The sequence below is a fragment of the Erpetoichthys calabaricus genome, chromosome 15 (genome assembly GCF_900747795.2).
Source record: "Erpetoichthys calabaricus chromosome 15, fErpCal1.3, whole genome shotgun sequence".
In the NCBI taxonomy this organism is placed as follows: Eukaryota; Metazoa; Chordata; class Cladistia; order Polypteriformes; family Polypteridae; genus Erpetoichthys; species Erpetoichthys calabaricus.
In genome coordinates, this window is record NC_041408.2 from 66,032,235 (window position 1) to 66,059,721 (window position 27,487).

The 27,487-nt window shown below is 40.2% G+C and overlaps 1 protein-coding gene across 1 annotated transcript in view; it reads right to left on the reverse strand.

Moving 5' to 3' along the window:
* The window catches only part of dzank1 (double zinc ribbon and ankyrin repeat domains 1), a 45,123-nt gene that overhangs the window by 13,075 nt on the left and 4,561 nt on the right, over positions 1-27,487 (reverse strand). The window contains exons 4-11 of the mRNA XM_028821009.2: positions 27,099-27,212; positions 24,937-25,032; positions 19,361-19,483; positions 16,219-16,377; positions 12,756-12,987; positions 12,004-12,107; positions 10,804-10,878; positions 8,717-8,816 (exon numbers count right to left, since the gene is read on the reverse strand). Of these exons, the coding sequence (XP_028676842.2) occupies positions 8,717-8,816; positions 10,804-10,878; positions 12,004-12,107; positions 12,756-12,987; positions 16,219-16,377; positions 19,361-19,483; positions 24,937-25,032; positions 27,099-27,212 (1,003 nt within the window). The remainder of the gene's footprint in view (positions 1-8,716; positions 8,817-10,803; positions 10,879-12,003; positions 12,108-12,755; positions 12,988-16,218; positions 16,378-19,360; positions 19,484-24,936; positions 25,033-27,098; positions 27,213-27,487) is intronic.

Consider the following 27,487-nt stretch of genomic DNA (forward strand, 5'->3'; position numbering starts at 1 on the left):
TCTGAGTGTCATATAGAAGTGTATTAGGATACAGAGAAAAGAAAAAAGATAGGGACACAGTGGAAAAAAAAGGTTGAAATGTCAACTTTAATCTCAAAATTTCCACTTTAATCATGTACTGTATTTTGTCATTAAAGTAGAACATCATAAACTTCATCTTAAAATCAGCATGTTAAATGCTTCATATTCTATGTTTTATTCTATGTGCTCTATGCGTGTGAAGCACTATGTGCTTCTTAAACGGGCTTTCTCTTACGCTGACAGGACACAGTGTACATTACAATCATGATATTACAGTTCTCTGAACAATTTAAATACTAAGATGTATACAGTAATCCCTCACCTATCGCGGGGGTTACGTTCCAGAGCCCCCCACGATAGGTGAAAATCCGCGAAGTAGCGACCTATATTTATTTTATTATTTATACATATTTGAAGCCTTTATAAACCCTTCCCACACTCTTATAAACCTCTCACTCTCTTGTTAACCTTTCCCACGCTCTTATAAACACTTCCTATGCTCTTAAACACTTTCTACATTCTTAAAACACCTCAGACCAACACTGCACACTGCACGCAGCGATCAGACGTCAATGTGTCTGCACTCGCTTTGTGAAGGGGGGCAGCTGAACTCACGCTGAGCAGAAATGGACTTTGTGCTGCTTCTGCCAAAATGCCTGCTTGTCGCTCTGCGTGTTTGGAAGGAGGAGTGTGTGTGTGTGTGTGTGTGTGTGTGTGGGTGTGTGAGAGCTGAACGCACCTTCGCTCAAACCCCCCCTCCCCGGAAGCGCAGTACGCTCCTGCCACTTCGCATTGTCAAGGGGGTGGGGAGCTGAATGAACGCTAAGGAGACGTGGACTTTGTGCTGGCTTTGTGCTGCTTGTCGCTCTGCGTGTCAATAATTTTAAGCCTGTACATCACCAATTTTCCTGTCTCACTGTCTTGTCTTGCGTGAAGTTAAAATGTTTTATAATAGTGAGCTGTTACTCATATCCTTAGCCCGACATCCACATATCATATGTGTTAACAAAGTGTGTTTTATAAGTGTACATGTGTTTAAAGCATGTGGGATGGGTATTTTAAGGCTTAAACTATAAAAATGTTTATTTATATGGTCTTTCTATATCGCGGATTTTCTCCTGTTGCTGATGGGTCTGGAACATAACTTCCGCGATAGGCGGGCAATCACTTGTATTTAAAAACCCGCGAAGTCGTGAATCCGCGAAAAGTGAACCGCGAAGTAGCGAGGGATTACTGTACTTGATATCATTTTCATGATAAGAATTAAAGCATGTTTAAAACATGGGGGCACAGTGATGCCCCGTCCAGGGACTGTTCCTGCCTCCTGTGAGATGCTTGCTATGCCTTGCACGACCCTCAATGAAATCATTTATTGCAGCGTTACGTTCTCTTTCAAATATACTAATCCCCAATTCCTGTCCTTCCTTTTCTTTCTCCAAGTAACCAATCGCCACACAATCAGCTCTGTAATAAATAAAGCCATCGGTAAGCTTAGAACGCAGATTCTTCAAAATGTTTAAGGAACATTGAAATATCTTTGTAGTACATGTTTAATTATTCCATCCATCCATCTAGGGTTGCGCCAGTCCCATCAAGCATACACCACAAGGCAGGAACAATCCCTGAATGGGACACCAGCTCATCGCTACCACAGCGCCACCGCATGCTCACATTTAATTAACAACAGTATACATTATTTAAATGAAATTAAAAATTTATCTGTATAATGTAATATACATACTTTACTGCATTTCATCTTAAAGACATCAAGAGCTCCAAGAACATAGCACCTGGAAATCTATATCAACTTAGAAGCCAATCGTCATCATCTGTAAATACGCGCTCTCTTCTATTTAATTGAATTGAATTCCTGAATTGTTATGGTATTTTACAATGAGATGCAATATGCAGATCCTCCATAAACTTATTTTCCTATAAAAAGATAAAATAACAACAATAAAAAATAATATAAAAAATAATGAAAAATATATAATATGAAAGCATAAGTGGCTCAGGTTGTGCAGTATTACAACTGTAATGCAAGTTTACAGTGAGGTAATTGTACTTATAAGTACAAACAGTTCTACTGGGAGCACTTGATGGACTGATTGAGTGCATTTATAGCTTTTGGGAAGAAACTGTTTCTAAACCTGCGTCCATACAGGAAAGGCTCTGAAGCATTTGCCAAATGGGAGAAGTTCAAATGACTGTGCGCGTGGCTGAGGCCACGTGTGCTAGAAGCTGGATCCTGATAATTCTCTCTGCTCGTGACACAATCTGCTGTAGAGCTTTCTGATCAGCTGCTGTACAGTTGTGATCCCACACTCAGACACAGTGGGTTAAAATATTTTGAGTGGTGCACCGAGAGTAACAACGCTAAAGCAGCTATAGTATTTGGAATAGTTTGGCCATTCCACGCACCATTATATGGTGTGGGACATGGCCGGCCTTTTATCCTGGCCAATACCCCCAGGCCGCCAGGTGGAGCCCTGCCTGCAACATAGAGGTGCCCAGAGTTCCAGCAGGGCATCACGGACAGTGGAGTTTTTCATCACAGCCCTGCTGGATACCATGGGAACCTCCAGGGGACGCTGCAGGAAGGCCCAGAGACTATTATGTGCCCTATAATCCAGAAGTAGGTTTAGGTTTAGGTTTATTTATAAGTACGTCGTAGTCATAGCGACAGGAAGAATGACGTGCTTCCGGGGTGAAGAAGAAGAGTTTTTATCTGACCTGGAAGTGTTCCAGGTCACGTGGACAGAGACGGCGAAACACTTCTGGGTCAAGGACTATAAAAGGACTATGGAAAGTCCCAGACATCGAGCTGAGCTGGGTGGAAGGGTGGCAACGCGTCTGGGAGTGTGGAGGATTATATTGATCGATTGATTATTGGTGATTTATGAGTATTGTGGAGTGGAGGGTGCTTTGTGCACGTTATTGTTCAAATAAAAATAATATTTGGACTTTTACCTGGTGTCTGGAGTTAAGTCAGAGGGTTCAAGGGGACGAGAGCGCCCTCAATCTGTCACAATGGTTACAGGTTGATTACAAATCAGATGCCTTAAACTAATTAATGATATGCGGTTAATTTCTATGTATTTGATAAAGCCACGTCATTGATGTGAATCAAAAAATAAAGGGAAACCACACAGGAACAGTAGCACTGCCTTGACACTGGGTGCCACCAGTTTGCAAAACCAATCTGAAAACTTGTGTACGCAATGGTTTGAGCTGGCATAAGAATGTGTGTGGTTTTACACCAAGTTTAGTTTTTATACATCGCAATGTGAGCATGGAAACAGACATACACAACATTTTTGTGTGTACTCACCTTTTATACACGAGTCCCCTGGTCCTTAGTTGTTATCTTGGGGTTTTGTTGAACCTTTCAAAAAAAATTTGTTCATCCCTGACAATAAATGTGTGCCTTCTTCCGTCTGTATGGTCCCAAGCTTTGTATATTTTCATACTATTGATTGTACAGTTGCTCATGGTACATTGAACCTTTTGGAGATGGCTCCCAAGGAGGAACCCAGTTTGTGAAGATACACAATTTTCGACCTAAGGTCTTGACTCTGTTCTTTTGATTTCCACATTGTATTTAAGCACAAGAAGGCACTGGCTCTTCAGGTAGGCTCACATACAAAGCCAGAGGTGTCCCAATTAACTACTAATTGTCATAGTTAGCAACTCAGAAGCTGCAAAAAGTAACTGGATCAATTCCTTGTGTCATCCATGCTGTTTAATGAGTCAACTTGGTGCATTTAAAGGTTTTGACCCACTAAAAATCTGACATACTGTAGTGTTTAAAAGATTAAATAAATCCCTTAGTTATTATTGTGGAGAAAACCTCTTAAGGAAATTAATTAGATACTCTAATACAATAATTGTTTGGTAAAATGATGTGTGTGGAGTTGAGGAATTTTGAGTTTGATAAGCCAATGTGTATATAAAATGTATGGCCTCAACTGCAAAGCCAGATGTGCAAAAGCAAGGGGCCACACTCTGGCTTCTAAATGTGTAGCGCTGGCAAAGCAGCCTCTTTTCATATTAGGAGTACTTCTAGGTTAGATGCTCTCTGGGAAAATATCCATGATGAAGGGACGAAGGTGGCATCTATGAGGGGGTGCATTGGGTCATTTGCTCCCCCAATCCTAAAGTTGGCAGAGAAAAGCTGGTATTGTAAAACTGGGCAGAAAAGTTCACATCACATGCACTTGATTCTGTATAAGCAACTTATAAATGTAGATCTGTACTTGACATGTCTGCCTACACGTTAGCCGATAGTGACGATGGTAGAAAAATCAGAATCGTAAAAAAGCCAGGCCCTAAACTATAAACTCTGTTTGGATTATTACAATTACTACTAGCTAGCCCAGTTCATGGTAAATAGAGTGATCTATTGGTGTAGCACCTAAATACAAGTACAGGAACATCACCTAATTGAAATTAATTCAACATAGTATAACTGATGTCCACAACGCCTACAAAGTGATTTTCGACATGATCACTCAAGGGCATTATTCTCAACAGGCCCATTCCAAGACATTTAACACATACAAATAAAATACACTGCATTTTTCATTTCAGCAGATGGCATATATAACCAGTTCTGTAACTTAATAAAGGAAGTTTTAAGTAGAAAAAAAATTATAGTGAATATAAAAGGCTTGTAGAGGAAGTACTAATCCCATTCGATACCACTGACTGTCGCACACGGGGTAGTAGCTGATGGTCTGACTAAAGGAATCTCCAACTCATGCCACCCCAATAAGCAGTGCTGGTTATAATCAAGCCCAGCTGTGCTGAATCAGATGACTATAATGGGATTAATTTAACTAGGGGGGCAACTACTTTTTCACACTGTGCCCATTGACAGTGGATAATATTGTTCATTAACTAAGTGAAATACATTTAAAGATCTGCCTATTTTACTATCATGTTCAAGTCACCTGCAGAAAGACTGAACAAGCACATAATGTCACAATCATGGAAAATTTCTGAAGACTCCAGAAAAATATTGTTGATATTTAGAAAGAGCTATAGTACATCAAAGCACAGCGAGAGCTATAATCTCCAAATGTAAAACCCAGTAGTGAACCTTCCTTGGTGTGGCCAAAAACATCTTCAAAAGTACATTGTAACAAACGTCACACAGTCCTGAAAAAACTTGAGTGTCCAAAATGTGCAATAATAGAAGACATCAGGAAGAGCGCAAATTCTTTTTCACAGCAAACTTAAAAATATTAAGTAATATCCTCTGAACTCTGTTCCTGAAAGTTTTGGACCAAACCATAAGGGTATGAAAATATGGAATCTGAGCAATAATCAAAAGGAGTTTTGAAAATAGAGACTCTTGATTGCACTCTAATTGGTTTGTGCTTATTATATAGCCTTCTCTGATTGGGTCCTGCTCATTGCAACGTCTCGTGGCGGAAAACCATATTCCAGCATAGCACACACAGAGGAGTTGTTTTCCATGATGCCTGTCGTGTTGCTTACCTGTATGTTTCTAAATTGCGTTTTGTGCAGTTTGGATGCTGCTTTATATGGAAGATTATTTGTGCCAAAAGTATACAACCCAACTTGTTAGCTAGATTGAAAAGAAAGATGCAGTATATACATGTTGTGCATTTACTTTTGGCATGGTTTTATCGTATCATGATTGGTTTTCACTACGTCATGTAATATACAAATTCATATTACATTTTCATTCATGTCCATAGACTGTGTGTCATAACTAAAAGCAAAGCAAACATACTGCATTTCACTTAGCTTTTATCGTATCATGATTGGTTTTCACTACGTCATGTAATATACAAATTCATATTACATTTTCATTCATGTCCATAGACTGTGTGTCATAACTAAAAGCAAAGCAAACATATTGCATTTCACTTAGCAACAGCTGGAATGTATTGCATATCGATTTGAGACCATGCTTTATATTTAGTTTTGGCACAAGTAATCAAATGACTAATCAGCATCAAAAGGTGTGGCAAGGGGCATCTACAATTGGACTTAGAGTTGTTTCACTTGTAAACATTTGTGTTCTGGCTGCAGGCATAATTTTCATATCTGCATATCTGTCTCTCTTTGCAGGAACCAACAGTAGTCACCCATCATGCTCGGTGTGAATTTTCCCTGATATCAGTTTTCCATCACCTTTATATCTTAATGAAATCTTACCCCATGCTCATCTCTGGTATCACTTAGATTTGGTGGAAAAAAGTCGAGATGAGAATGTAAAAAAATGCGTCTTCAGTGACATTCTGGCTCCCGTAAGCTAATATACTTTCAGCATATTCTCCACAAGCTCAGTATAATTCTCTGCTCTGTGCTTGTCAAGAAAATTCTGGACAACCTGCAAGAATGAGGGTGCTGATTCAGTTGGCTTCACTTTTCTTGAGACCAAACTTATTTCTTAAATGCTGAAACGCATCGCCTTTACTGTCCGGTCACCCTAGTTTTCCAAGACCTGGAACATCATAACTAATAAACGGAAAGTGCTGGACGAAAACGGTTTTCAGATTTGGAGTCAGCAAGTGAAATTTGTTAAAAGTACAGGTAAAAGAATCCCAGTAGCAAAATGCTTGTTGACCAGTGTGACAAAAGTGGATTGACTTTATTAATCACCCTGAGGTAGAAAAAAACTCCTCTTTACCACAGCATTTATCTGTTTGTCAAATTTAAAACCTGAATCCAAGATCACTACAAGATTTTTAGCACATGGCCTATAGTACTGGATAAGAGGGCCCAACATGCTAGCAATGTTTCGGGTAACAGTAGGTTGAACAAACAGAATGACCAGTTTTTGACTCATTTAACTGCAGGAAGTTAAGCACCATCCAGTGTTTTATATCATCTAAGCAGTTAAAAAGCTTTGTCACAGACTCCATTTCACCCGATTGCAATGATAAGTAAATTTGGTTAGGATAATACAGGATGTTATACTTGTTTATCATACAGCAGAACGGTAACATATATAAAAACAAGAGGCCCGGACCTAAAACAGACCCCTGGGGTACCCCACAGATTACCGAAGCAGTAGGAGACATTGAACTACTCAAATGTACAGAAAATGTTCTGCCTTTGAGGTAATCCACAAACCACTTAACAACAGTACCCCGAATACTAACCCATAACTCAAGCCTGTTAATCAGCTTGTCATGATCAACCATGTCAAATGTAGCGCTCAAATCCAATAAAATTAGCACTGATTTAAAGATTAGTCTTAAAGATTAGATTTAAAGTTCCTACCCAAGGACGTCTTCGCCAAAATCCATGGAAATGTTTTCATCATTAATAATCAATATCATCACAGCTAGCAGGCACTGTGGCTCAAGGCTGAGTGTTGTGGTGTGAAATTTTGTATATAAGTTGATAAATATTTTGTATGTCTTTATTTGTAAGTCAGACAAATCAAATGTAATATTAGTGTTTTATTTTATTCATAAGCTTTCATGTCTAATCCAAGAGGACTGACTCAGGAAGTGAATTTTATGACAGGGTTTGGGGAAAGGCCTAAAACCAGTTTGGCAAAGGATTCTCTGCAGAGCAGGAAGGCCACCTAGCTGGAAAGCTTCAGCTTATCAAATGGTCCTGGGTGCAGGTGTGAAAAGGCAGTGTGTGAGATGGAGCATCAGACCAGCTTTGGCAAGAGTGACTGTGTTTGGACTGAGAGCCTAAAAACCATAAACAGAACAACTAACACCCGCATGAAGGCCAAACTACCTAGCTGGCAAGCATCAGCTCAACAAATGGTTTTGGGGGCAGGTGTGAAAGGTATTGTGTGCCTACATTGGTCTGAAGTATGGATTGATTTTGAATCAGAGAACATTTTGTACCACAACACCCTGTTGGTGTAAGGAATTGGACAGAGAATATATGCATTTGCTTGCTTTACCCCTCCCTCTCCCTCACTATTACCATAAAAAGGACAACACACAGGTCAGCAGCCATACTGAGACAGGCATGCGGCCTGTCCTGAAGAAAGACAAAATGATGACTTAACTAAAGACATTTAAAGCAGCTATACTGTAAGTCTATATGCCGCCTGAAACTACACATCAACATTTATCAGGTTGTATGGTTGCCAATATTCACATGAACTTTGCTTATTATTATTTTATGAATATTATCAATAATACATTATTTAAAGTTGTAACTTAACTCCTGCTTGTCTTTTACTCTTTGTAATTGCCTGCCGTTATAGATGTGGAAGGGAAGGTGGGGAAAATTTATAAAGTACAACACCTTATAAAAAGTGCTAAGTCTATGGGATTTGAGGAATTCTGACAAAGGCTTCTAAATAAAGAATACAAAAGGGGAAAGTAGAGTAATATAGAACTCTACCAAGACAAAACACAGAGTTTAAGGGTTTAAGTGATCACAGACTAAATCCCTAGAATGGCTCATTGTGTGCTGTTGCTCCTGGATTAAAATGGTACAACTGTGCGCCACAGGAGGACATATAACACTAGTGTACACTCCCTGTAAAGAAAATCTCATAAACATGATTGCTTGACCAGAAAGCAAAATGCTATAGGAGTGTACAAAACTTTACAGACAATCCCTTCTTGTCAGGGAGTGCACTAGCAGACAAACAACCTGCTCACGGTCACACTGTAGGCCAGTAAAGGGTTTGAAGTCTGCTGCTGTGTCAAAAGATTCATAAAGACAAAAAAGCACTTACCAAGACTGCTTTGACTGCTGTATAGACCGTTTCTTCCCTCGGTCACACTGCTCAAGAAGTTATTCTCCGCCAGCTTTGCTGGTTGTCCTCCCAAGAAGTCCTGCATCGGAGCATAAGTAGTTTTACTGATAAGAGTGGGCCATTTAATCCATAAGTAACTCACTGTGGAAGAAATCAGACTCCACACTCTGCGATGAGTTTCCCAAAAAGCATCATATTGCCAAGAACTTTGTAAATTCTACCTAAAGATTATTAATTTTTTAAGTGTTTCTTAGAACTCATTATAAGTAATGCTGAATGTTAAAATCTTTATAATCTACGCAGTACCAGATTAAACCCAACTGATGGTCAAAGCGTAGCCCAACAATGGTGCCCCCTCTGTGGAGCTTCCATTGCTTAACTGACAAGACATTAAGACTTAATAAGTGCTGAAAGTGAAATAAGAGGTTAAAACTTACCTTGCTTATGTGACAGAAATAATAAAATCAACAGCTTAAAGGTGATGGGTTTGTTACACGTATCAGCTGGTGAGTTAAATGAACAAGCCAGCTGTTTTTTACATTCAACAAAAGTAAAATTTTGGGGAGGGAACAAATGTGATATCTGATGACACCTTTAATTTTAGACACTGACTATGCAAAAGTAACCTTGTTTATTTTAATAGTGCAGAGTAAAGTGCAGAGTAAAGGCGAACATCACAGGTAAGTTACAAAAAAACTCAAAGTCGCATGTGGTACTGAAAGACTTGGTTGACTCTGTAGTAGCCCCTTTCCTTTGATGCCGTAAACACATTCTTATTTTGCTTTGTGGTTAATCCAACACTGCATCCACATGCACCCTGATCTACTCATTAATTGCTCAACTGGCTACCTCTTGTGCCAATCTACCAGATAATCTGAGGTTCTCAGACAAAACATGTTAAATTCATGCCATGACAATTGCCTGGAAATTTTGAATTCCGGTATTTCTGCTTGACTACATGATACCATTTTCATGATTGTCTGTTGACACAGGTAACAAGTTTCAGCACAATACAACAGCACATTAGTGGGTTAACCGCATGGTGAAACACAATTTAGATAAATGGAAAATGTGCTCCAGCATTCTTTATAAATAGTTAGGCATCATAAGATTTTTCTCTGAGTGGTGCTGCGCTGTGATGATTGTGTTGCACAACATTTCTGTTGAAAGAAGGCATATCCCCTGCTTGATGAAGATGAAGAAGGGATGGAGGTTAGGAAATGTCAACATTTGTGATATTAGAGCATAGGGTATTATTGACTGATTTGGAGGCTAGGCAGGCCATCATCATTACCATGTTGTGCAAAATTATTCAGTTTTGCTCATTAGTTTCTAATTGAAAAACTCTGTTTGCATTTCCTTGTAGTTGAGGTTTCCCTTTATTCTTTCATGGGGAAAGGGGTAATGTTATCATCTGCCATCTCGAGTCTTGGCTCTTTTTTTTTTTAAATTCCACTACTCTTATTTAAGCATGACTTCAAACATTTTGTCTCTTTCATGTTGACCTAAAATGTGGTTGGTAGATCAAACAAATTAATTTTATTTGTCCCAAGGGGGAAATTTAGCTTTTAGAGAAGCTCAAGAAATACAGAAATGTTACAGCAAACAAAAACAACATATTTTCTTGTAGTATAATGACCTTCCTTTTGGACAGTGTCTCCCGTCTTGCATTTATAAATTACATTCCTATTACCCACATGTAGCACTCTTGTGCACATACTAATGCTCTTTCACAACAAGGCTATTAGGAGTTGCCCATCATCCTAAACTGCAGTTCTTTGAAAAGTGGGAGGAAAAAAAATTAGATGATCAGGGAAATAGGAAACACTTGGATGAACTAAACAATAATAATATGTAGTAGTAACACAATCACAATTTTATTAAAAGGATTACTGAAAAATTAATAGAAACTGATTTTTTTGCGTTATTCCAATGGAAATCCAGCACCCAAGGGCCTGTGGCTTAGGCTTACTTGATGCCTGAACTGACCGATTGCCCCACCACCACCATAAAATGTGTGCTGTTCCACAGATCAGAATCAGAATATCAAGTCCTTACTGATTTACCTTATTTCCAGCCAGGACAAAATTTATCCGCAGACTAAGTTCATAATTATCTTCGTGGACAGTTGCAGAGATCATCTGAAAAACAAAACAAAAGAGAACATCAGAAGAATTTTACAAGATCAGGCCATTCAAAACAAGCTCTTCAGTCCTTTCTACCCAATTTCTCCAAAATGAAGTCGTGTTCAGTTTGAGTCCTATTCTCTACTACACGACTCGGTAATGTATTCCATGTATGTGTGGTTCACATTTACGTACAATTTGTCCTTAACAAGTTTCCAACCGTATCCCTGTGTTCTTGTTAAACTCACTTTAAAGTGACAACATGGATCCACCATATTAATTCCTTTCATATATTTTAAACATCTTAATCGTGTCACCTCTAAAGGCCTGTTTATACTCAAGTGCAGGTATCTGCAGACATGGCCACACACTGAGGATGCACACCCTGGTCTGTTTATGGTTCGAGCGTTTACTGTGAGGTTGCAAAATCCTCAAGCATTTCCCCCCCCCCAAAGTTTTTTCTTTACTTTTACTCATCTCACAGATATTTCCATTTCTTCTTGTACAAACTTTACTCTTTGCCGAGAGTCTGGGCAATTTCTTGCCATGAATTTGTGGATGTTTGGAGATCACTGTGCGCTTTTCATGTTTGATTGAATAGGTGCGGGTAGTGAAAAATTACTTCACACAATTTACCTCAAGTGAATGCTTGTTTTCTTGTCTGGCGCATGCACAGTTGATGCACACACAGTGTCAGGTCGTTGCAAAATTCTGGAAGCACGCAGTCGTTATCGTTTATCACTGATAATGAAATTTACATCCCACTCATCGCAGCGCACCCTCACAGCGATGTGGACGGGTTAAGTATAAATGGGCCTTTAGTCTCCATTTGCTTAAACTGAAAAGGTTAATTTCCTTTGATCTTCAGTCAGTGTTGAACAGTTACAGTAGGAGTTAATTACATGTTGCTACTATGGATTCAATGTTTGATTCTAAGTAGCTGATTTAACCTAAGTGTCCAAGCACTGGCAGAAGTTAAATGTGCCTTGGTAAAGTACTGCTTGTGGATGATGTTTAAAATGGAAGGCATTATATGCCATAATGTGGTTGACAGATGAAGTGTTCACTATACTAAGAAACTGATCTGGCAAAAAACACAAGTGGTCTAAGTAAAACAGACTGCACAGCCATTCTTCTTACCTTACCCAGACGAGGCTCCCCAATCAGAGCTCGAAACTCAGTGTTGTTCTGAGCGTAGCATCTAAAATGAGCGCAGATATGATCCACTTGTTTTCTCCAGTATCCTGCAACAGCAGACATTTTTTACTTGTATTCAATTCTGCTTCAAGAAAATATACTCTAAAGTCTGGTGGAAAAGCAGGTGGTCTCAGGTCCAGACCATATTAACAGCTCCTGGTGTGATGCCACTGAATTCATTTAACCTGCCTGGACACGAATGGCACAAATATGCATTGCTGAAGAATGCAGCATGGACTTCACAATAAAAGGCCTACAAAAGGCATACAAACACTACAAGACAAAAGTCCACAGATACTCAGAAAAGATTATGTTTTCAATAGAAATGTATACATTTTTACCAAGATACAATTAAATTGATTTAAAGCATAGCCAAGACATCACTAGTGTTTCTAATGGCTATTTTTGCTTGAAATTACTTATTTTTAGTTAATTATTCACAAACAACTGCAAAGTCCCATTTTTAGCAGCCATTCCTTCAGTGTCCTAATGGTTAATTGTCTTCACTTATCCTTAATTAGTTATGTTTAAATGCTAATTGGTTATTAGAGAAACCTTTGTAATTGCATTAGCACCACTGAAGTCTGTTATTCTGTTTTCTTTGGCTGTAAAGTACTGGCATTCTTAAAATTCAGTTCTAGGTTCAACAACGGCCAAAACAAATCAGCTTTCTCAAGAAACATGTCAACCATTACCTCGGCCAGGACTGATCGCTGTGAGGAGAGGCTTGCGGTCGCTCATCTGCTCCAACTTTTCCTTCTGCTGAACCACCTCCTCTTCTCTTTTTTCGAGTGCTTTGCATGATGGGTAAAAAAGTCCCACAGTTTGGGTCTGTTGGCTCACATTCTTTGTCTGCCCCCCTTTGGGATCTGGCAGTTGAATTGTCAGAGGTTGCCAGTTGCCAGTGCTGTTCTGCTGCTCCAATGTCTTTGGAAAAGAAAGATAATCATTGAAACAGGTTGGCTTCATATTTTGAAGGCTATAGATTCATGTGAAAAAGTAAGCACACCCATGAAATGTTTTTTCATGTTTAACATATTAGGACAAATCAGGGTTTGTTGATTTAAAACAGTATATTAAGATAAAGGTAAAAAAAAAAAAAGAAAATTTGACTTTGCAATAATGTATTCAAGAAAAGCAAACAGATACATAGTTTCGATCTGTGGAAAAAGTAAGTCCATCCTTAGTTCTAATAGCTTGTATTGCCCCATCAAGTTGGTGTTTCCTAAAACTGTCTAGTAGTCTATGGTTTTTGACAAACATGTCTTCTGTTACTATCTAAATACAGGGTGGGGCATAAAGATCTCCCTCAAAATGTGGGAGAACTGTGCAGGCTGTAGTTGGGGTAGAGAGGTGGGGTAGGTCTCATTCAGTAGATTAGGCTCTACCATTTTCAGTACCCATCATGAGTTGGACCGGTGAACATCAGGGCTGTTGTTGTTCAACCATATTATGAGAGAAACCATTCTATGATGGTGATGCAGAGAGCATTCCATACATGCTTCGTGCTTGGTCAAAATGCATCTGTACCAGATCAGAAAATTTTGCTATAGATTTCTAACCCTTGGGAAACTGGGTCCACAATAAAAAGAAAATCACCTGGCAGACCTAGGACAGAACATGTATGGTTTCAACAGGAGAGGGCCACAGCTCACACACCATGACGTTCGCTTGGAGTGTTGAGGGAAATATTCCCTGGGCATTTGTTCTCTTTAAAGGTGAGATGTGGGGTAGCCGGCACGGTCATCAGATTTAAGCCCATGTGACTTTTTCCTTTGGGGATACCTAAAAGAAAAAGTTTTCCCAAAGTCGTCCTCGATCTCTTAAGGATTTGAAGGAAAAGATCAGACAGGAAATCAACGTCATTCCACCCGAGATGACCCGGAGAGTGATGGAGAACTTCTGGGAACGTCTTCAGCAATGTATTGCCAACAATGACCACCGTTTGTCTGATAGGATTTTTAAAACCCATTAAAAGCAAAATTGTTTATGTACTTTTCAGAATTAAAAAAAAATTTAGATGTCTTCCACATTTTGAAGAGGTATAAAAAATGAATGAAGCTATTTATGCCCTGCCCTGTATATAGTAAGTAGCTGAGCTTTAAAGGTTTCCACTAGTGTCAGACATCCAACGTTGTATGCCAGCTTGCAGCTTCCTGCAGTTGATCCTGCACTGTCAAAGTCCTACCTGTCTGAAAGTGATTTCTCTGTAGTTGAATCATCTCTAAAAAATGAAACCACAGCTCAACTATCATATCTACACTGATCAGACACAACATTAAAACCACCTATGTAGTATTGTGTAGGTCCCCCTCATGCCACCAAAACAGCTCTGACTCCAAATGACCCTGAAGGTGTCAGCAGCAGATCTTTTCAGTCCTACAATTTGCAAGGTGGGGCCTCCATGGATTGGACTTGTTTTTCCAGCACATCCTACAGATGCTCAATTGGTTTGAGATCTGGGGAATTTTGAGGCCAAGCCATCGCCTTGAACTCTTTGTCATGTACCTCATACCATTCCTGAACAATTTTTGCAGTGTTGGAATGCACATTATCATGCTGAAAGATGCCTCTGCCATCTGGGAATACCGTTGCCATGAAGGGGTGTACGTGGTCTACAACAACCTTCACGTAGGTGGTACATGTTAAAGTAACATCCACATGAATGCCTAGGACATTGCTCAGAGCATTACACTGCCTATTCTGGCTTGCCTTCTTCCCATATTGTATCCTGATGCCATCTCTCCCCCAGATAAATGATGTACAAGTGCCCACATGACCTACGTGAAAACGGGATTCATCAGGCCAGGTTACCTTTATCCATTACTCCATGGTCCAGTTCCGATGCTCACATGACTATTGTAGGTGCTACTGGCAGTGGACAGGGGTCAGCATAGGCATTCTGACTGGTCTATAGCTATGCAGAGCCACATGCACAGCAAGGTGTGATGCACTGTGTGTTCTGACACCTTTCTCTCGCAGGCCAGCATTAAGCTTTTCAGCAATTTGTGCTACAGTAGCACTTTGGTGGGATCAGACCATATAAGCTGTCCTTCACTCCCCTTGCACATTAATGAGCCTTGTGTGCCCATGACCCTGTTCATCAGTTGTCTTTCCTTGGTCCACCTTTGGCAGGCAATAACCAGAGCATACTGGGAAAACTCTACAAGACCTATGATTTTAGAGATGCTCTGACCCAGTCATCTAGCCATCACAATTTGGCACTTGTCAAATTTGCTCAGATCCTTGTGCTTTCCCATTTTTCCAGCTTCCAATACATCACCTTCAAGAACTGACTGCTCACTTGCTGCCTAATATATCCCAGCCCTTGACAGTTGCCACTGTAGCAAGATCATAAGTGTTATTAACTTCCCATGTCAGTGGTTCTAATGTTGTGGCTAATTGGTGTGTATTAATTATATTATATTATATTATATATATATATATATATATAATTTATTAAAACGGATTCAGATTTTCTGAATTACTACTACATACTATTATTGTTTAATTTGTCCAAGCTTTACCTATCTCCCTGATCATCCCATTTTTTTCTTCCCACTTTCCAAAGAACTGCAGATTAGGCTGATGGGCAACTCCTAACTGACCCTTTGTGAAAGAGCACTCAGTGCTACTGAGACAGGTTCTGGACTCTAAACTCTGACCTGGACATTGAGTACTAAACTGGATGGATGAATACAAATCTAAATGTCCAGAAGTATATACTTGGGCCATATTTTTGTCATATGTTACTTATGTTTGCATTGTACACAGGACACCTATGTTAGGCATCAATTTGCATATTAAATTGACTAACCAATTAATTCTAATTGCAAGTGAACAAATGTGTAGACATGGCCATCCATAATCCACAAGTCCACACAGCCTAAAGATGTACTTGTTAGGTTGATTAATGATTCTAACGTGGCCATTTATGAGTGGCTGTGAGTGAGCTGTGCTAGACTGGCATCCAATCTGGTGTTGGTTCCTGCCATACACTTGGTACTGCCATGACGGCTTGCCATGACCCTGAATTGAATAGTGGGTTAGCTAAATTAAATGATGGATTGCAAACAGGAGTCATTTCCAAGATACAAGCTTATGTATTATAAACAATATTTTACCTTCATTTCCATGCTAAATGATCATAAACCTTACCTCCGTCTGGGCGAGAGCTGAGCTGAAAGTCATGCCGTTCTGAGTGTTGACCCTGGGGGGTGCTTCCAAATACACTCCACATGAGCTGCAGTAGTGGGCATAGGGATGAGCGTTGGCCCCACACTTGGAGCAGGTCATATAGCTCACGGGAGGAGCAGCCTGGAATAACAAAAGGAAAACAGTGAAGAAGTTGTGACTTGAACAAGGAGAATACTCTTTGATTGAAACCAGGCTGTAGAGGCTTTATCTGTTGAGTCTTAGATGACCGATTTAGAGTTGCCAATTAACTAAACCTGCACATCTTATGAGGTCAAAGAAAATCAGAGCAGACTGAGAAAACTCAGGCAAATATGGAGATACTATGCAAATTCCAGGGTCAGTAATCAAACGTCTATCATTGGTGTAAACCTTTACATCAAGGTGGCAAGCTAACAAGAAAGTATCTTTAAAAAATGAAAAACACCAGTACTGTCCAGCTAAGCCACCCAATACAGATTAAAGACTCCGTAAGAAACTTAAAATCTTAACATTAATCTTAACATTAAACATCTTAACTTAACATCGGAGTTGGGGGGTCCTCTACAGCGCATCTTCAACCTCAGCCTGGAACAGGGGAGAGTCCCAAGGCTTTGGAAAACATCTTGTATCACCCCAGTCCCAAAGGTATCACATCCTAGTGAGCTGAATGACTTTCGGCCTGTTGCTCTGACATCACATGTGATGAAGACCATGGAGAGGCTGCTGCTTCACCACCTTAGGCCACAGGTTCAACACGCCCTCGACCCTCTGCAGTTTGCATATCAGGAGAAGGTGGGAGCGGAGGATGCCATCATCTATATGCTACACCGATCCCTCTCTGTGAATTTCCCATCGGGATTAATAAAGTATCTATCTATCTATCTATCTATCTCACTTGGACAGAGGCAGTGGTGTTGTAAGAATTATGTTTCTAGACTTCTCTAGCGCCTTCAACACAATCCAACCTCTGCTCCTTAGGGACAAGCTGACAGAGATGGGAGTAGATTCATACCTGGTGGAATGGATCGTGGACTATCTTAAAGACAGACCTCAGTATGTGCGTCTTGGGAACTGCACGTCTGACATTGTGGTCAGCAACACAGGAGCGCCACAAGGGACTGTACTTTCTCCAGTCCTGTTCAGCCTATATACATCGGACTTCCAATACAACTCGGAGTCCTGCCATGTGCAAAAGTTCGCTGATGACACTGCTATCGTGGGCTGCATCAGGAATGGGCTGGAGGAGGAGTATAGGGACCTAATCAATGACTTTGTTAAATGGTGCGACTCAAACCACCTACAACTGAACACCAGCAAAACCAAGGAGCTGGTGGTGGATTTTAGGAGGCCCAGACCCCTCATAGACCCCGTGATCATCAAAGGTGACTGTGTGCAGATGGTGTAGACCTATAAATAACTGGGAGTGCAGCTGGATGATAAAATTAGACTGGACTGCCAATACTGATGCGCTGTGCAAGAAAGGACAGAGACGACTATACTTCCTTAGAAGGCTGGCGTCCTTCAACATCTGCAATAAGATGCTGCAGATGTTCTATCAGACAGTTGTGGCGAGCGCCCTCTTCTACGCGGTGGTGTGCTGGGGAGGCAGAATTAAGAAGAAAGATGCCTCACGCCTGGACAAACTAGTGAGGAAGGCAGGCTCTATTGTTGGCATGGAGCTGGACAGTTTAACATCTGTGGCAGAGCGAAGGGCGCTCAGCAGGCTCCTATCAATTATGGAGAATCCACTGCATCCACTTAATAGTATCATCTCCAGACAGAACAGCAGCTTCAGCGACAGACTGCTGTCACTGTCCTGCTCCACTGACAGATTGAGGAGATCGTTCCTCCCCCAAACTATGCGACTCTTCAATTCCACCCGGGGGGGTAAACGTTAACATTTAACATTATACAAAGTTATTTTCTGTTTTTCACCTGCATTATTATCATTCTTTAATTTAATATTATTTATTGTATCAGTATGCTGCTGCTGGAGAATGTGAATTTCCCATTGGGATTAATAAAGTATCTATCTATCTATCTATCTAAAAGCCTGAGACTTCTTCTTTAAATCATGTTACTGCTTAGATAGATAGATAGATAGATAGATAGATAGATAGATAGATACTTTATTAATCCCAATGGGAAATTACCTTTGTGGCCAGCCTCAAGTCACTGAACTTTGTTAATCACACTTGTAAGAATATTCTCCTTCCATTCATGAAATCACTCTACTTTTAATGACAAATGGCCACAGAATGCTGGACCCTTTCCCAGCAGCAGTAGGGACAAGGCAGGAACCAAAGCTGGACAGGATGCTCAGCCATTCTTTATGCATGAATAAATGCCCACACTGGAGACAATCAGCCTTTGATGTAGTTAGGCTTAGAGCATAGGAGTGAGAGCTAAATACAAAGCTGCAGAGGTGCCTCGGAGTTTGCAAACCTTCCCAAAGCACCTTTATATATAATGGGACATTTCAAAGCAGGCGGTATGGTGATGGTGCCATCATAGTGTTTTAGTGTATGTATGTGGCCTACTAAAACAACCACTTCAGAATGGTCAGAGGTGGCTTTAGTGACATTACAGACTTCCTTAAAAAATCTATGAATCCTTCATATTCACAACTAATGTTACAAGCGTTCCAAAGGCTCTTAATATGCCTCATTGCACAGAGATGAATAACCACTTTACTGATGCCTTGTATTTGATCAAAACAAGTCTTTAAGGTCTTGTTGCATACCAGTATGGGAATAAATGCATTTTTGCAGTACCTAAGCTAAAGTGTTGCCCATACTCCCACATGCCCTGAAATGTATAATATCACATCCATGGGTGGCAGGAGTTCTCCAGGTGAAAAGCACAAAAACTGGTGGGGAACATGCAGAGGCTTGGGCCAGGGTGCAAATGCAGTGAGGCATTTCCTACTATGATTTAATGCGTGCAGATTTTTATGTCACTGTCTTGAAAATCAGCTCATTGGCACTGTAGGATATTAACAGGGGCTCATTTATAATATATTACCATATCTTTCCTGAAATGATACCTCCATGTCCCCCACAATGGTCAGTTCCCCCAGGTAAGAGCCCCTACATTGGAGTGCATGTCAGACATGTGCACCTACCCTGGAGCCACACCAGTCACAGAAGCGGGCAGTGCCAGAGTTGATACGGCCACACTTGGAGCAGGACACCATCTTGTTGTCTGAGCTGGGCACAGGAGGAGCAGATTCTCCACAGAATACAGGCTGAAGAAATAGAAAGGAGATTGAAAAATACTTAAACATTATCCTAAAATCAGAAGGTGTTTTATTTAATGAATGTTTATTTTATTGTTTCAAATAAAGCATTAGTTTCTAGAAAAGTTAAAGAAACTCCATGTTTTGGTGGAAGCACCCCTAGAATAGCACTACAGGTAGGATCAGTGAGCAAAATACCCTGCGGTAATCAGAGCGTTCCATTAGTGCTCCAGTGTTGGCAAAACACCATAATCTTACTCAGGTGCTATAGAGCAGGGTCCCCAATTCCGGTCCTGGAGGGCCCCAGTGACTGCAGGTTTTCATTCTAACCCTTTTCTTAATTAGTGACCTGTTTTTGCGGCTAATTAACTTCTTTTGAATTAATTTTATTTGACTTGCTTCTGAAGACTCAAACGCCTTAGTTGTTTCTTTTTCTTTAATTATCAGTCAAACAATAATGAAGTACAAAATGAGCCTAAACAGGACCAGCAAACTGTGTCCATCATACAATATCTGAAAATAAAGAAAGACGAAGGTCTCAGGAATGTTGATCTGCTCAGGAACCCAAAACATTTTAAAAGTGCTCTTAGAAAAGAAAAAAAAAAATCAACAATTTCAGAAATGTATGCTATTGCACAATGAGAGCAGCAACAAGCCATGGAATTAAAGAACAAGTTTAATGAACAACAACAATCAGAGCCTAATTAAGCAACTGGTTGGAGTTTGAGGCCCTGACTTTGTTGGTCATCTGTTGGCTCACTCACTTCACATTTCTTTTCTGTTTGGGTACCATGTAAGAAAAGAAATGAAGCAATTCAGAGGAATGATGAAGAAATTCAGGGGAACAAATCTTAAAAAACAAGTCAATTACAATTAATTCAAAAGAAGTTAATTAGCTGCAAAAACAGGTGGCTAATTAAGAAGAGGGTTAGAATGAAAACCTTCAGCCACTGCGGCCCTCCAGGACAGAAGTTGGGGACCCCTGCTATACAGTAGTCAATAAATTAGCTATAGAGAATGTATCACTTAGGATATACATGTCTTAAGTAGAAAAAATGGCTTACACACCAATGCAAATTCTGCAAACATAAGCAATGCCACCTTGTACTTCCGACGAGCATCACTCAGCACTGCCACTCTTATCTGTGTGTGTGCAATGCTAAAATAGCTATTTCTTCTTGTGAGTTAAGGCAATCATATGCTGGGAGACAATATGCCATACTACCGAAGCTCATTGGTGCAGTTCCACTTAGTTTAGAGCACAGAAAGCAGAAATTTCGAAGATAAATCAAATAAACATTGCCCATATCCCAGTATTAGTAATCTCCCTCATTTTCTGGTACCCACTGTTCTGTGTTTACTGCAAGCACTACAAGCTATGTGGTGTTCTGCCCAGGAGAGAAGAGAGGTAGTTCAAATATAAAGTGATTATAGAATGAGATGTTTGTCAAGAAGCCTAGCCAAAGTTCATTACCAAAAAGGCAGATCAACAAAGCTTTGTGAAGCCCACAAAACAGAAACCTGAATTGTTTTCAAAGTTCGAAGCAGAAGATCCTCAACAAGGAACATTTGCAACAAACATCCCATATGCGAAAATACAGCATTGTATCATGATAATGACAATTAGGTGGCAAACACATCTTCAGGCGTCTGTGCATAGCAATGTCACAGGTGTACATAAAACTACAAAAAGGCACTACACATATCAAACCAGCGACAGTGCAGCACAAGACATGAAAATATTTCAGATCCATTAATTAAAATTCATGTACAAAAATAATTGGCAGAATTATATTATGCATAATTCAAAACCGCAATTGGGCACAAAAATGACAAGAAATATGTGAAAAGAAGTCAGGTAAGAAAAGTACAATCTCACACAGTGTTGTGCATGAGCTAGTTCAAAAGAGCACGTTCATTGAACAAGCTAATTTTTCTAAGAACAGTGAACTTATGTAACAAGTGAAGAACTTGAACGTGAGCTAGTTCAGTTTTATGTGACATTCTGGATCTGGTTTAGGTCCAGATTAAACATTTTGCCTTACCCTGTAATGTAGGGGTGAAGCAGAATCTGTCAATGGAATTCAGATAAGCACTAATAGTGGATTTTTATGAATATTTATTTCGTATTTATTTGCCATTTATTTGTATTCGGAAAAAATAACGAAAAATCAAATAGGCACTGTCTGTGTCTGCCTGCTTGTCCTTAAGCTGCACCCCCGCGGACACGAGCACACGGTGAAGCTCCGCTTTCGCTTTTAGGAAAACGTTGTACTTCACAAGGCCACTTTGTATTTTTCCCTGATGGACATGTAATATGTAACGCGAATTTTGACTGGCAGCCTAATCAGTTAGTTCACCTACACGCTGGTTCCACAGTCACCATGTGTGTCACACGGTTGGAAACAGAGCAGTAATTTATATGTACACTTGCATCTGTTTAATTTCTTTATTGACCGGGAGGATATTAGCATATATGGTTATACGTGTTGCTGGGTTGAACTCAATAAAGTGTATTTAAATAAAAAAGTCTTCATAAATTATTATATTTTATTCAAGAACACTGTAATAGCCTAATATAAGGCATGCAAAACTGAAAAAAGTAAAGTCATAGGTCATTTATTCTCACTCCTTAAAAAATATGAACTACAGTAATCCCTCCTCCATCGCGGGGGTTGCGTTCCAGAGCCACCCGCGAAATAAGAAAATCCGCGAAGTAGAAACCATATGTTTATATGGTTATTTTTATATTGCCATGCTTGGGTCACAGATTTGCGCAGAAACACAGGAGGTTGTAGAGAGACAGGAACGTTATTCAAACAAACATTTGTCTCTTTTTCAAAAGTTTAAACTGTGCTCCATGACAAGACAGAGATGACAGTTCCATCTCACAATTAAAAGAATGCAAACATATCTTCCTCTTCAAAGGAGTGCGTATCAGGAGCACAGAATGTCACATAGATAGAGAAAACAATCTCTAGCAAACAAATCAATAGGGCTGTTTGGCTTTTAAGTATGCAAAGCACCACGGCACAAAGCTGTTGAAGGCGGCAGCTCACACCCCCTCCGTCAGGAGCAGAGAGAGAGAGAGAGAGAGAGAGAGACACAGAGTTTGTTTTTCAGTCAAAAATCAATACGTGCCCTTCGAGCTTTTAAGTATGCGAAGCACCGTGCAGCATGTCGTTTCAGGAAGCAGCTGCACAAAAGATTGCAACGTGAAGATAATCTTTCAGCATTTTGTCCGTATCGTCTAGGTGTGCGAACAGCCCCCCTGCTCAATCCCCCTACGTCAGGATCAGAGAAAGTCAGCGCAAGAGAGAGAGAGAGAGAGAGAGAGAGAGAAAGTAAGTTGGGTAGCTTCTCAGCCATCTGCCAATAGCGTCCCTTGTATGAAATCAACTGGGCAAACCAACTGAGGAAGCATGTACCAGAAATTAAAAGACCCATTGTCCGCAGAAATCCGCGAACCAGCAAAAAATCCACGATATATATTTAAATATGCTTACATATAAAATCCACGATGGAGTGAAGCCGCGAAAGGCGAAGCGCGATATAGCGAGGGATCACTGTAGTACAAAATTGAAATGGTGAACTATGAACGTGAATTTATTCATTTTAATCTGTGTGAACTGAACTTTGAGCTAGTTCTTGTGAGGTGAGAACTTACACAACACTGATCTTGGATCCTAACAAGTGGGACTCCTATTTACACTTTTTCTCTACAATTCTCTGCCCACCTTCTCAAATCTTTCGAGTTTGATCAGAGGACAGTCAGTCAGTCAGTCAGTCATTGTCCAACCCGCTATATCCTAACACAGGGTCACGGGGGTCTGCTGAAGCCAAACCCAGCCAACACAGGGCGCAAGGCAGGAACAAATCCCGGGCAGGGCGCCAGCCCATAGCAAGGCACACACACTCACACACACCAAGCACATACTAGGGACAATTTAGGATTGCCAATGCACCTAACCTGCATGTCTTTGGACTGTGGGAGGAAACCCACGCAGACACGGGGAGAACATGCAAACTCCATGCAGGGAGGACCCGGGAAGTGAACCCGGTTCTCCTAACTGCGAGGCAGCAGCACTACCACTGCACCACCATGCCGCCCAGATCAGAGGAATTTTTTTTTTTTTTTTTAAACAAACTTTATTATAAAATGTACAACAATTCCCTTCTAGTCATTTTCAAAATACTCCCCTTAAGGTGCAGTGCGCTTATCCCAACGCTTCTCACATTCCAGGAATCATTTCCTGTACTCATCTTCTGTTACTGTGTGTAGAGCCTTACGTGTTTTTACGCTAGTAAATCTTATTTCCATTAGTTTAAATTAATTTTTTTTTTTTTTTTTTTTTTTTTTTTTTTTTTGTTGCTCCCAAAACTAAATCACAGGGGTGAATGTTCTGAGAAAACAAAGACCACATTGTTTTTGGTAAAAAACTCTTAGACTGACAGGACAGTGGGTTCAGATAGCTGTCATGGTGTAAAATCCAGTCTTGGGGTTCAAAGACTTTTTTCCTGATGCTTTCCCTCACATGCTTTAGCAGTTCAAAGTAAAGTCACTCAAGTCCATCAATGTTGAAAAATCATGATCATCATTGTTACTTGAAAATCTGCCATGGTGACTTAGAGAAAAAAATTGGCCAAATCCCATGTAAAATAAACGGCAGAAATATGCACTCATTTACCTCTGCATGGAGCCATTCGGCGGACAACACTATGTGTCAATGACCAAGGGAATATATAATCCAAGGACCATTGATCTAAGGCAGTGGTTCTCAAAGTGCGAGTCAAGTATGATCAACAAGGCAACCATTTTTGGCCCTCGTGACAACACAAATGTGACCCATATGGCCCTCGGGTGACCCTCAGTTTGACATGCCCGAGTTAGACGGATTTCTGGATTTTTAAATTGAAGACTGCAGTGATATCTTGGGCCATTAGAGGGCACTGTACCAGGGTGAATCAAGAACTGTGCAAGGAATTCCACTAACCCCGAAGCTTTCTCCAACACGGGGTATAAATGGCCACCCTGTACTTTATTCTGGAGGGCAGCAGGGTGAGAGTTCATTTAACTGATGGATATAATGATTGATGGTCTTTTGGACAGCACAATAGTTTGCATTTTGGGGTGTTGAGTGTTGCTTGGTGAGGGAAAAAATGAACTGAAATGATTTTAGCACAAGGCTGCAACATAACAAAATATGATAAAAGTGAAAGGGTCTGAATACTTTCTAAGTCCATTGTACTTTTCAGAGAAAAGCCATAAACAAAGTGGATGGTCTAAAGATGACATCCGGCAGCATTTTCTACATTCTGAGACAGTCCTCTAGTGTATTTCAGTTGCCAGTCTGTTTCTTTGGTTGACTTTCTTAAATCCTGACCCCACATTGTACCTCACCAATGCCCCCTTATAACACAAACATCAGTGCCCATAGACAGCCTGGTGGGTCAACACTTACATGTGATTGTGATTCATCTAACTTCTTCTCACAGATGACACAAAATTGGAGGTTATTAGGATTTCCTGTTCCACAAGAACTGCATATGATCTTGTCCTGAAAAATAAATGCATACATTAGTTAATTTGATACTAATTACCTATTCATATTTTGAACTATTTTTTCCAAATACTTAATAGAATGCAGCCTATCCCAGAAACACTGGACACAATGCAGGGATCATTCCTGTATGGCATAATAGTTTGTCATGCATTTACCCAAACAAGTTCATTTTACGGCAACTCTGACCCCTCCAATTCAATGTCCAGCACGTTGTGCGTTCAGAGAGTATTTGTGACCTTTTTGGTAGCTTGATAAGTCTGTTCCTTCTTTTCCAGTCTCTTATTAGCATGTTTTTGCCAACAGAATCTCCACTCACTGATGTTTTTTTGCTAAAAGCGCCATGTCCCATAAACTCTAGGTACCACAGTGCATGAAGACCCTAAGAGCAGTGGAGCCATGTCTGGCACTCACAATTACATTGCTGTCCAAATCACTTAGAACACAAATCATTGTCATTCTAATGTTTAGTAAAACTACTCAATCTCCTGACTGTGTCTGTATGTTACTGTATAGAGACAGAGTTGCAGCCACGAGATTGGTGATTTACAGGAGTAGACCATTTGTGCTAACAAGCAGGTGGACCTAATAAAGTGGTCACTGAGTATGTGATTATGCTAGAAAATTTTAAATTGTAGGCGGATTCGAAATGTGCTGTTAAGGATGTCCAATAGATGGATATTAGAAATGGGGTCCAGAAAATGGCTGCCACACAATTGAAGGGGTGTTTACTGGCAGAAGGAATGTGAGGCACTGGATCAAAGATCACTGCACGCAAATTTTCACCTGGGGTGGAGTGGTTAAGGGGGGATACGTTTCTGTTCTAAAGTGGAGGGTAAGACATTTTTTATAAAAAGTCTTTACAAAAAGGAGCTTGTCTGAAAATGCCCACCAGTTTTTAATGTTTAAATCTAAGAGCAGTAACACTTTTTGTTGACTGTCAAAAGTCATAAATCATCTGGTATTTGTAAGGGCAGAATTATTAAAAAAAAATAAAATAAAGATTATACACTTTGGGTATGTGTCTGCGTTTAACAGGTATATAAACTCAAGCACAAAGCAATGCACTCTTCACTGACAAACAGTCAGCAGGATGCGTAGTACTTAAGTGCTCAATGACTTTACACCTGGCACAGTCAGTATGTGAAATTTCCTCTCTGCTAGATTTGCCCTAGTGAATTGTAAGCACTTTTATCGTGAAGTGAAAGCGTTGAGGAGCAAGAACAGCCATGAAATGGAAGACCTCACAAACTCACAGTGCTGAAGCACATCATATACTGTATAAAAATCAGCTATTCTCTGTGGCATCGCTCACACAGTTCCAAACTGCCTCTTTAAGCAACATCAGTACAAGAAATGTGCGTCAGGAGCTTCATGAAATGAGCTTTCATGGCCAAGCAGCAGCTCACAAACCTAAGATCATTATGAGCATTGTTAAGCGTCAGCTGCAGTGGTGTAAAGCACGCTGTTACTGGATACTGAAGCTTTGGAAACGTTCTCTGGAGTGATACAATTTTCTAAAATGTCTTTGTATGGTGTGAGCTTCTAATTTTGTGGTAACAGTTTAATGAAAGTCCTTTTCTGTTCCAGCATAACTGTACACTGATACAAAGTCAGCCATAAAGATATGGAGGAACTAGAGTGGCCTGTATAGAGCCCTGACCTCAACCCTGCTGAACACTTTGGGATGAAATGGAACCTCAATTGTGAGCCAGGTTTTCTCCTCCAACATCAGTTCCTGCCCTCACAAATGGTCTTCTGGCTGAATGGACACAAATTCTCACCAACACATTTCAAAATCTTAAAGAAAGAAGAGCGGGGACTGTTATAAGTAGCAAAAGAGGGCCAACTCCATATTACTACCCATGGTTTTGGAACTAGATATCACAAAAAGCTCATACAGGTGTGACAATCGGGTGTCCTAATACTTTTCGCCATATCGTGTACATTAAGTCACTGCTGTTAGGGAAGGCGATGCACCAGCAACTTTCGCCTTCATGTTGTTATGTCAGGCCAACATACACAGCATACCATTTCTATACACCAGAACATCAGCAACTTACCTTAAGCCGGATGCTCGCTTGTGGCTGCAGCTGAGGAGGGATGGGAGCTTCACAAACAATACAAGTAGGTGTATTCACCGGCACCATTGTCTTGCATTCAACACACAGACCCAGCTGTCAATAATGATAGAAAATAGACAATTAATATTCTGCAAAACTTTGAATTGGTCAACAATATTTTATGTATGCATTTTCTGATCATGCTTTTCCTATGATAGGATTGTGGAGAGATGGAATTTTTTTTCTAGCAAAATCAGACACAAAGCAGGCAGGGTCAATTGCAGATGCTTCATCAGTCTATCATAGATCACACCCATAAAGGCTCACTCTGGGCCAATTTAGAGCTTCCAGTTAATATAATGTGTAACAGTGGAATGGGGGAGGAAATC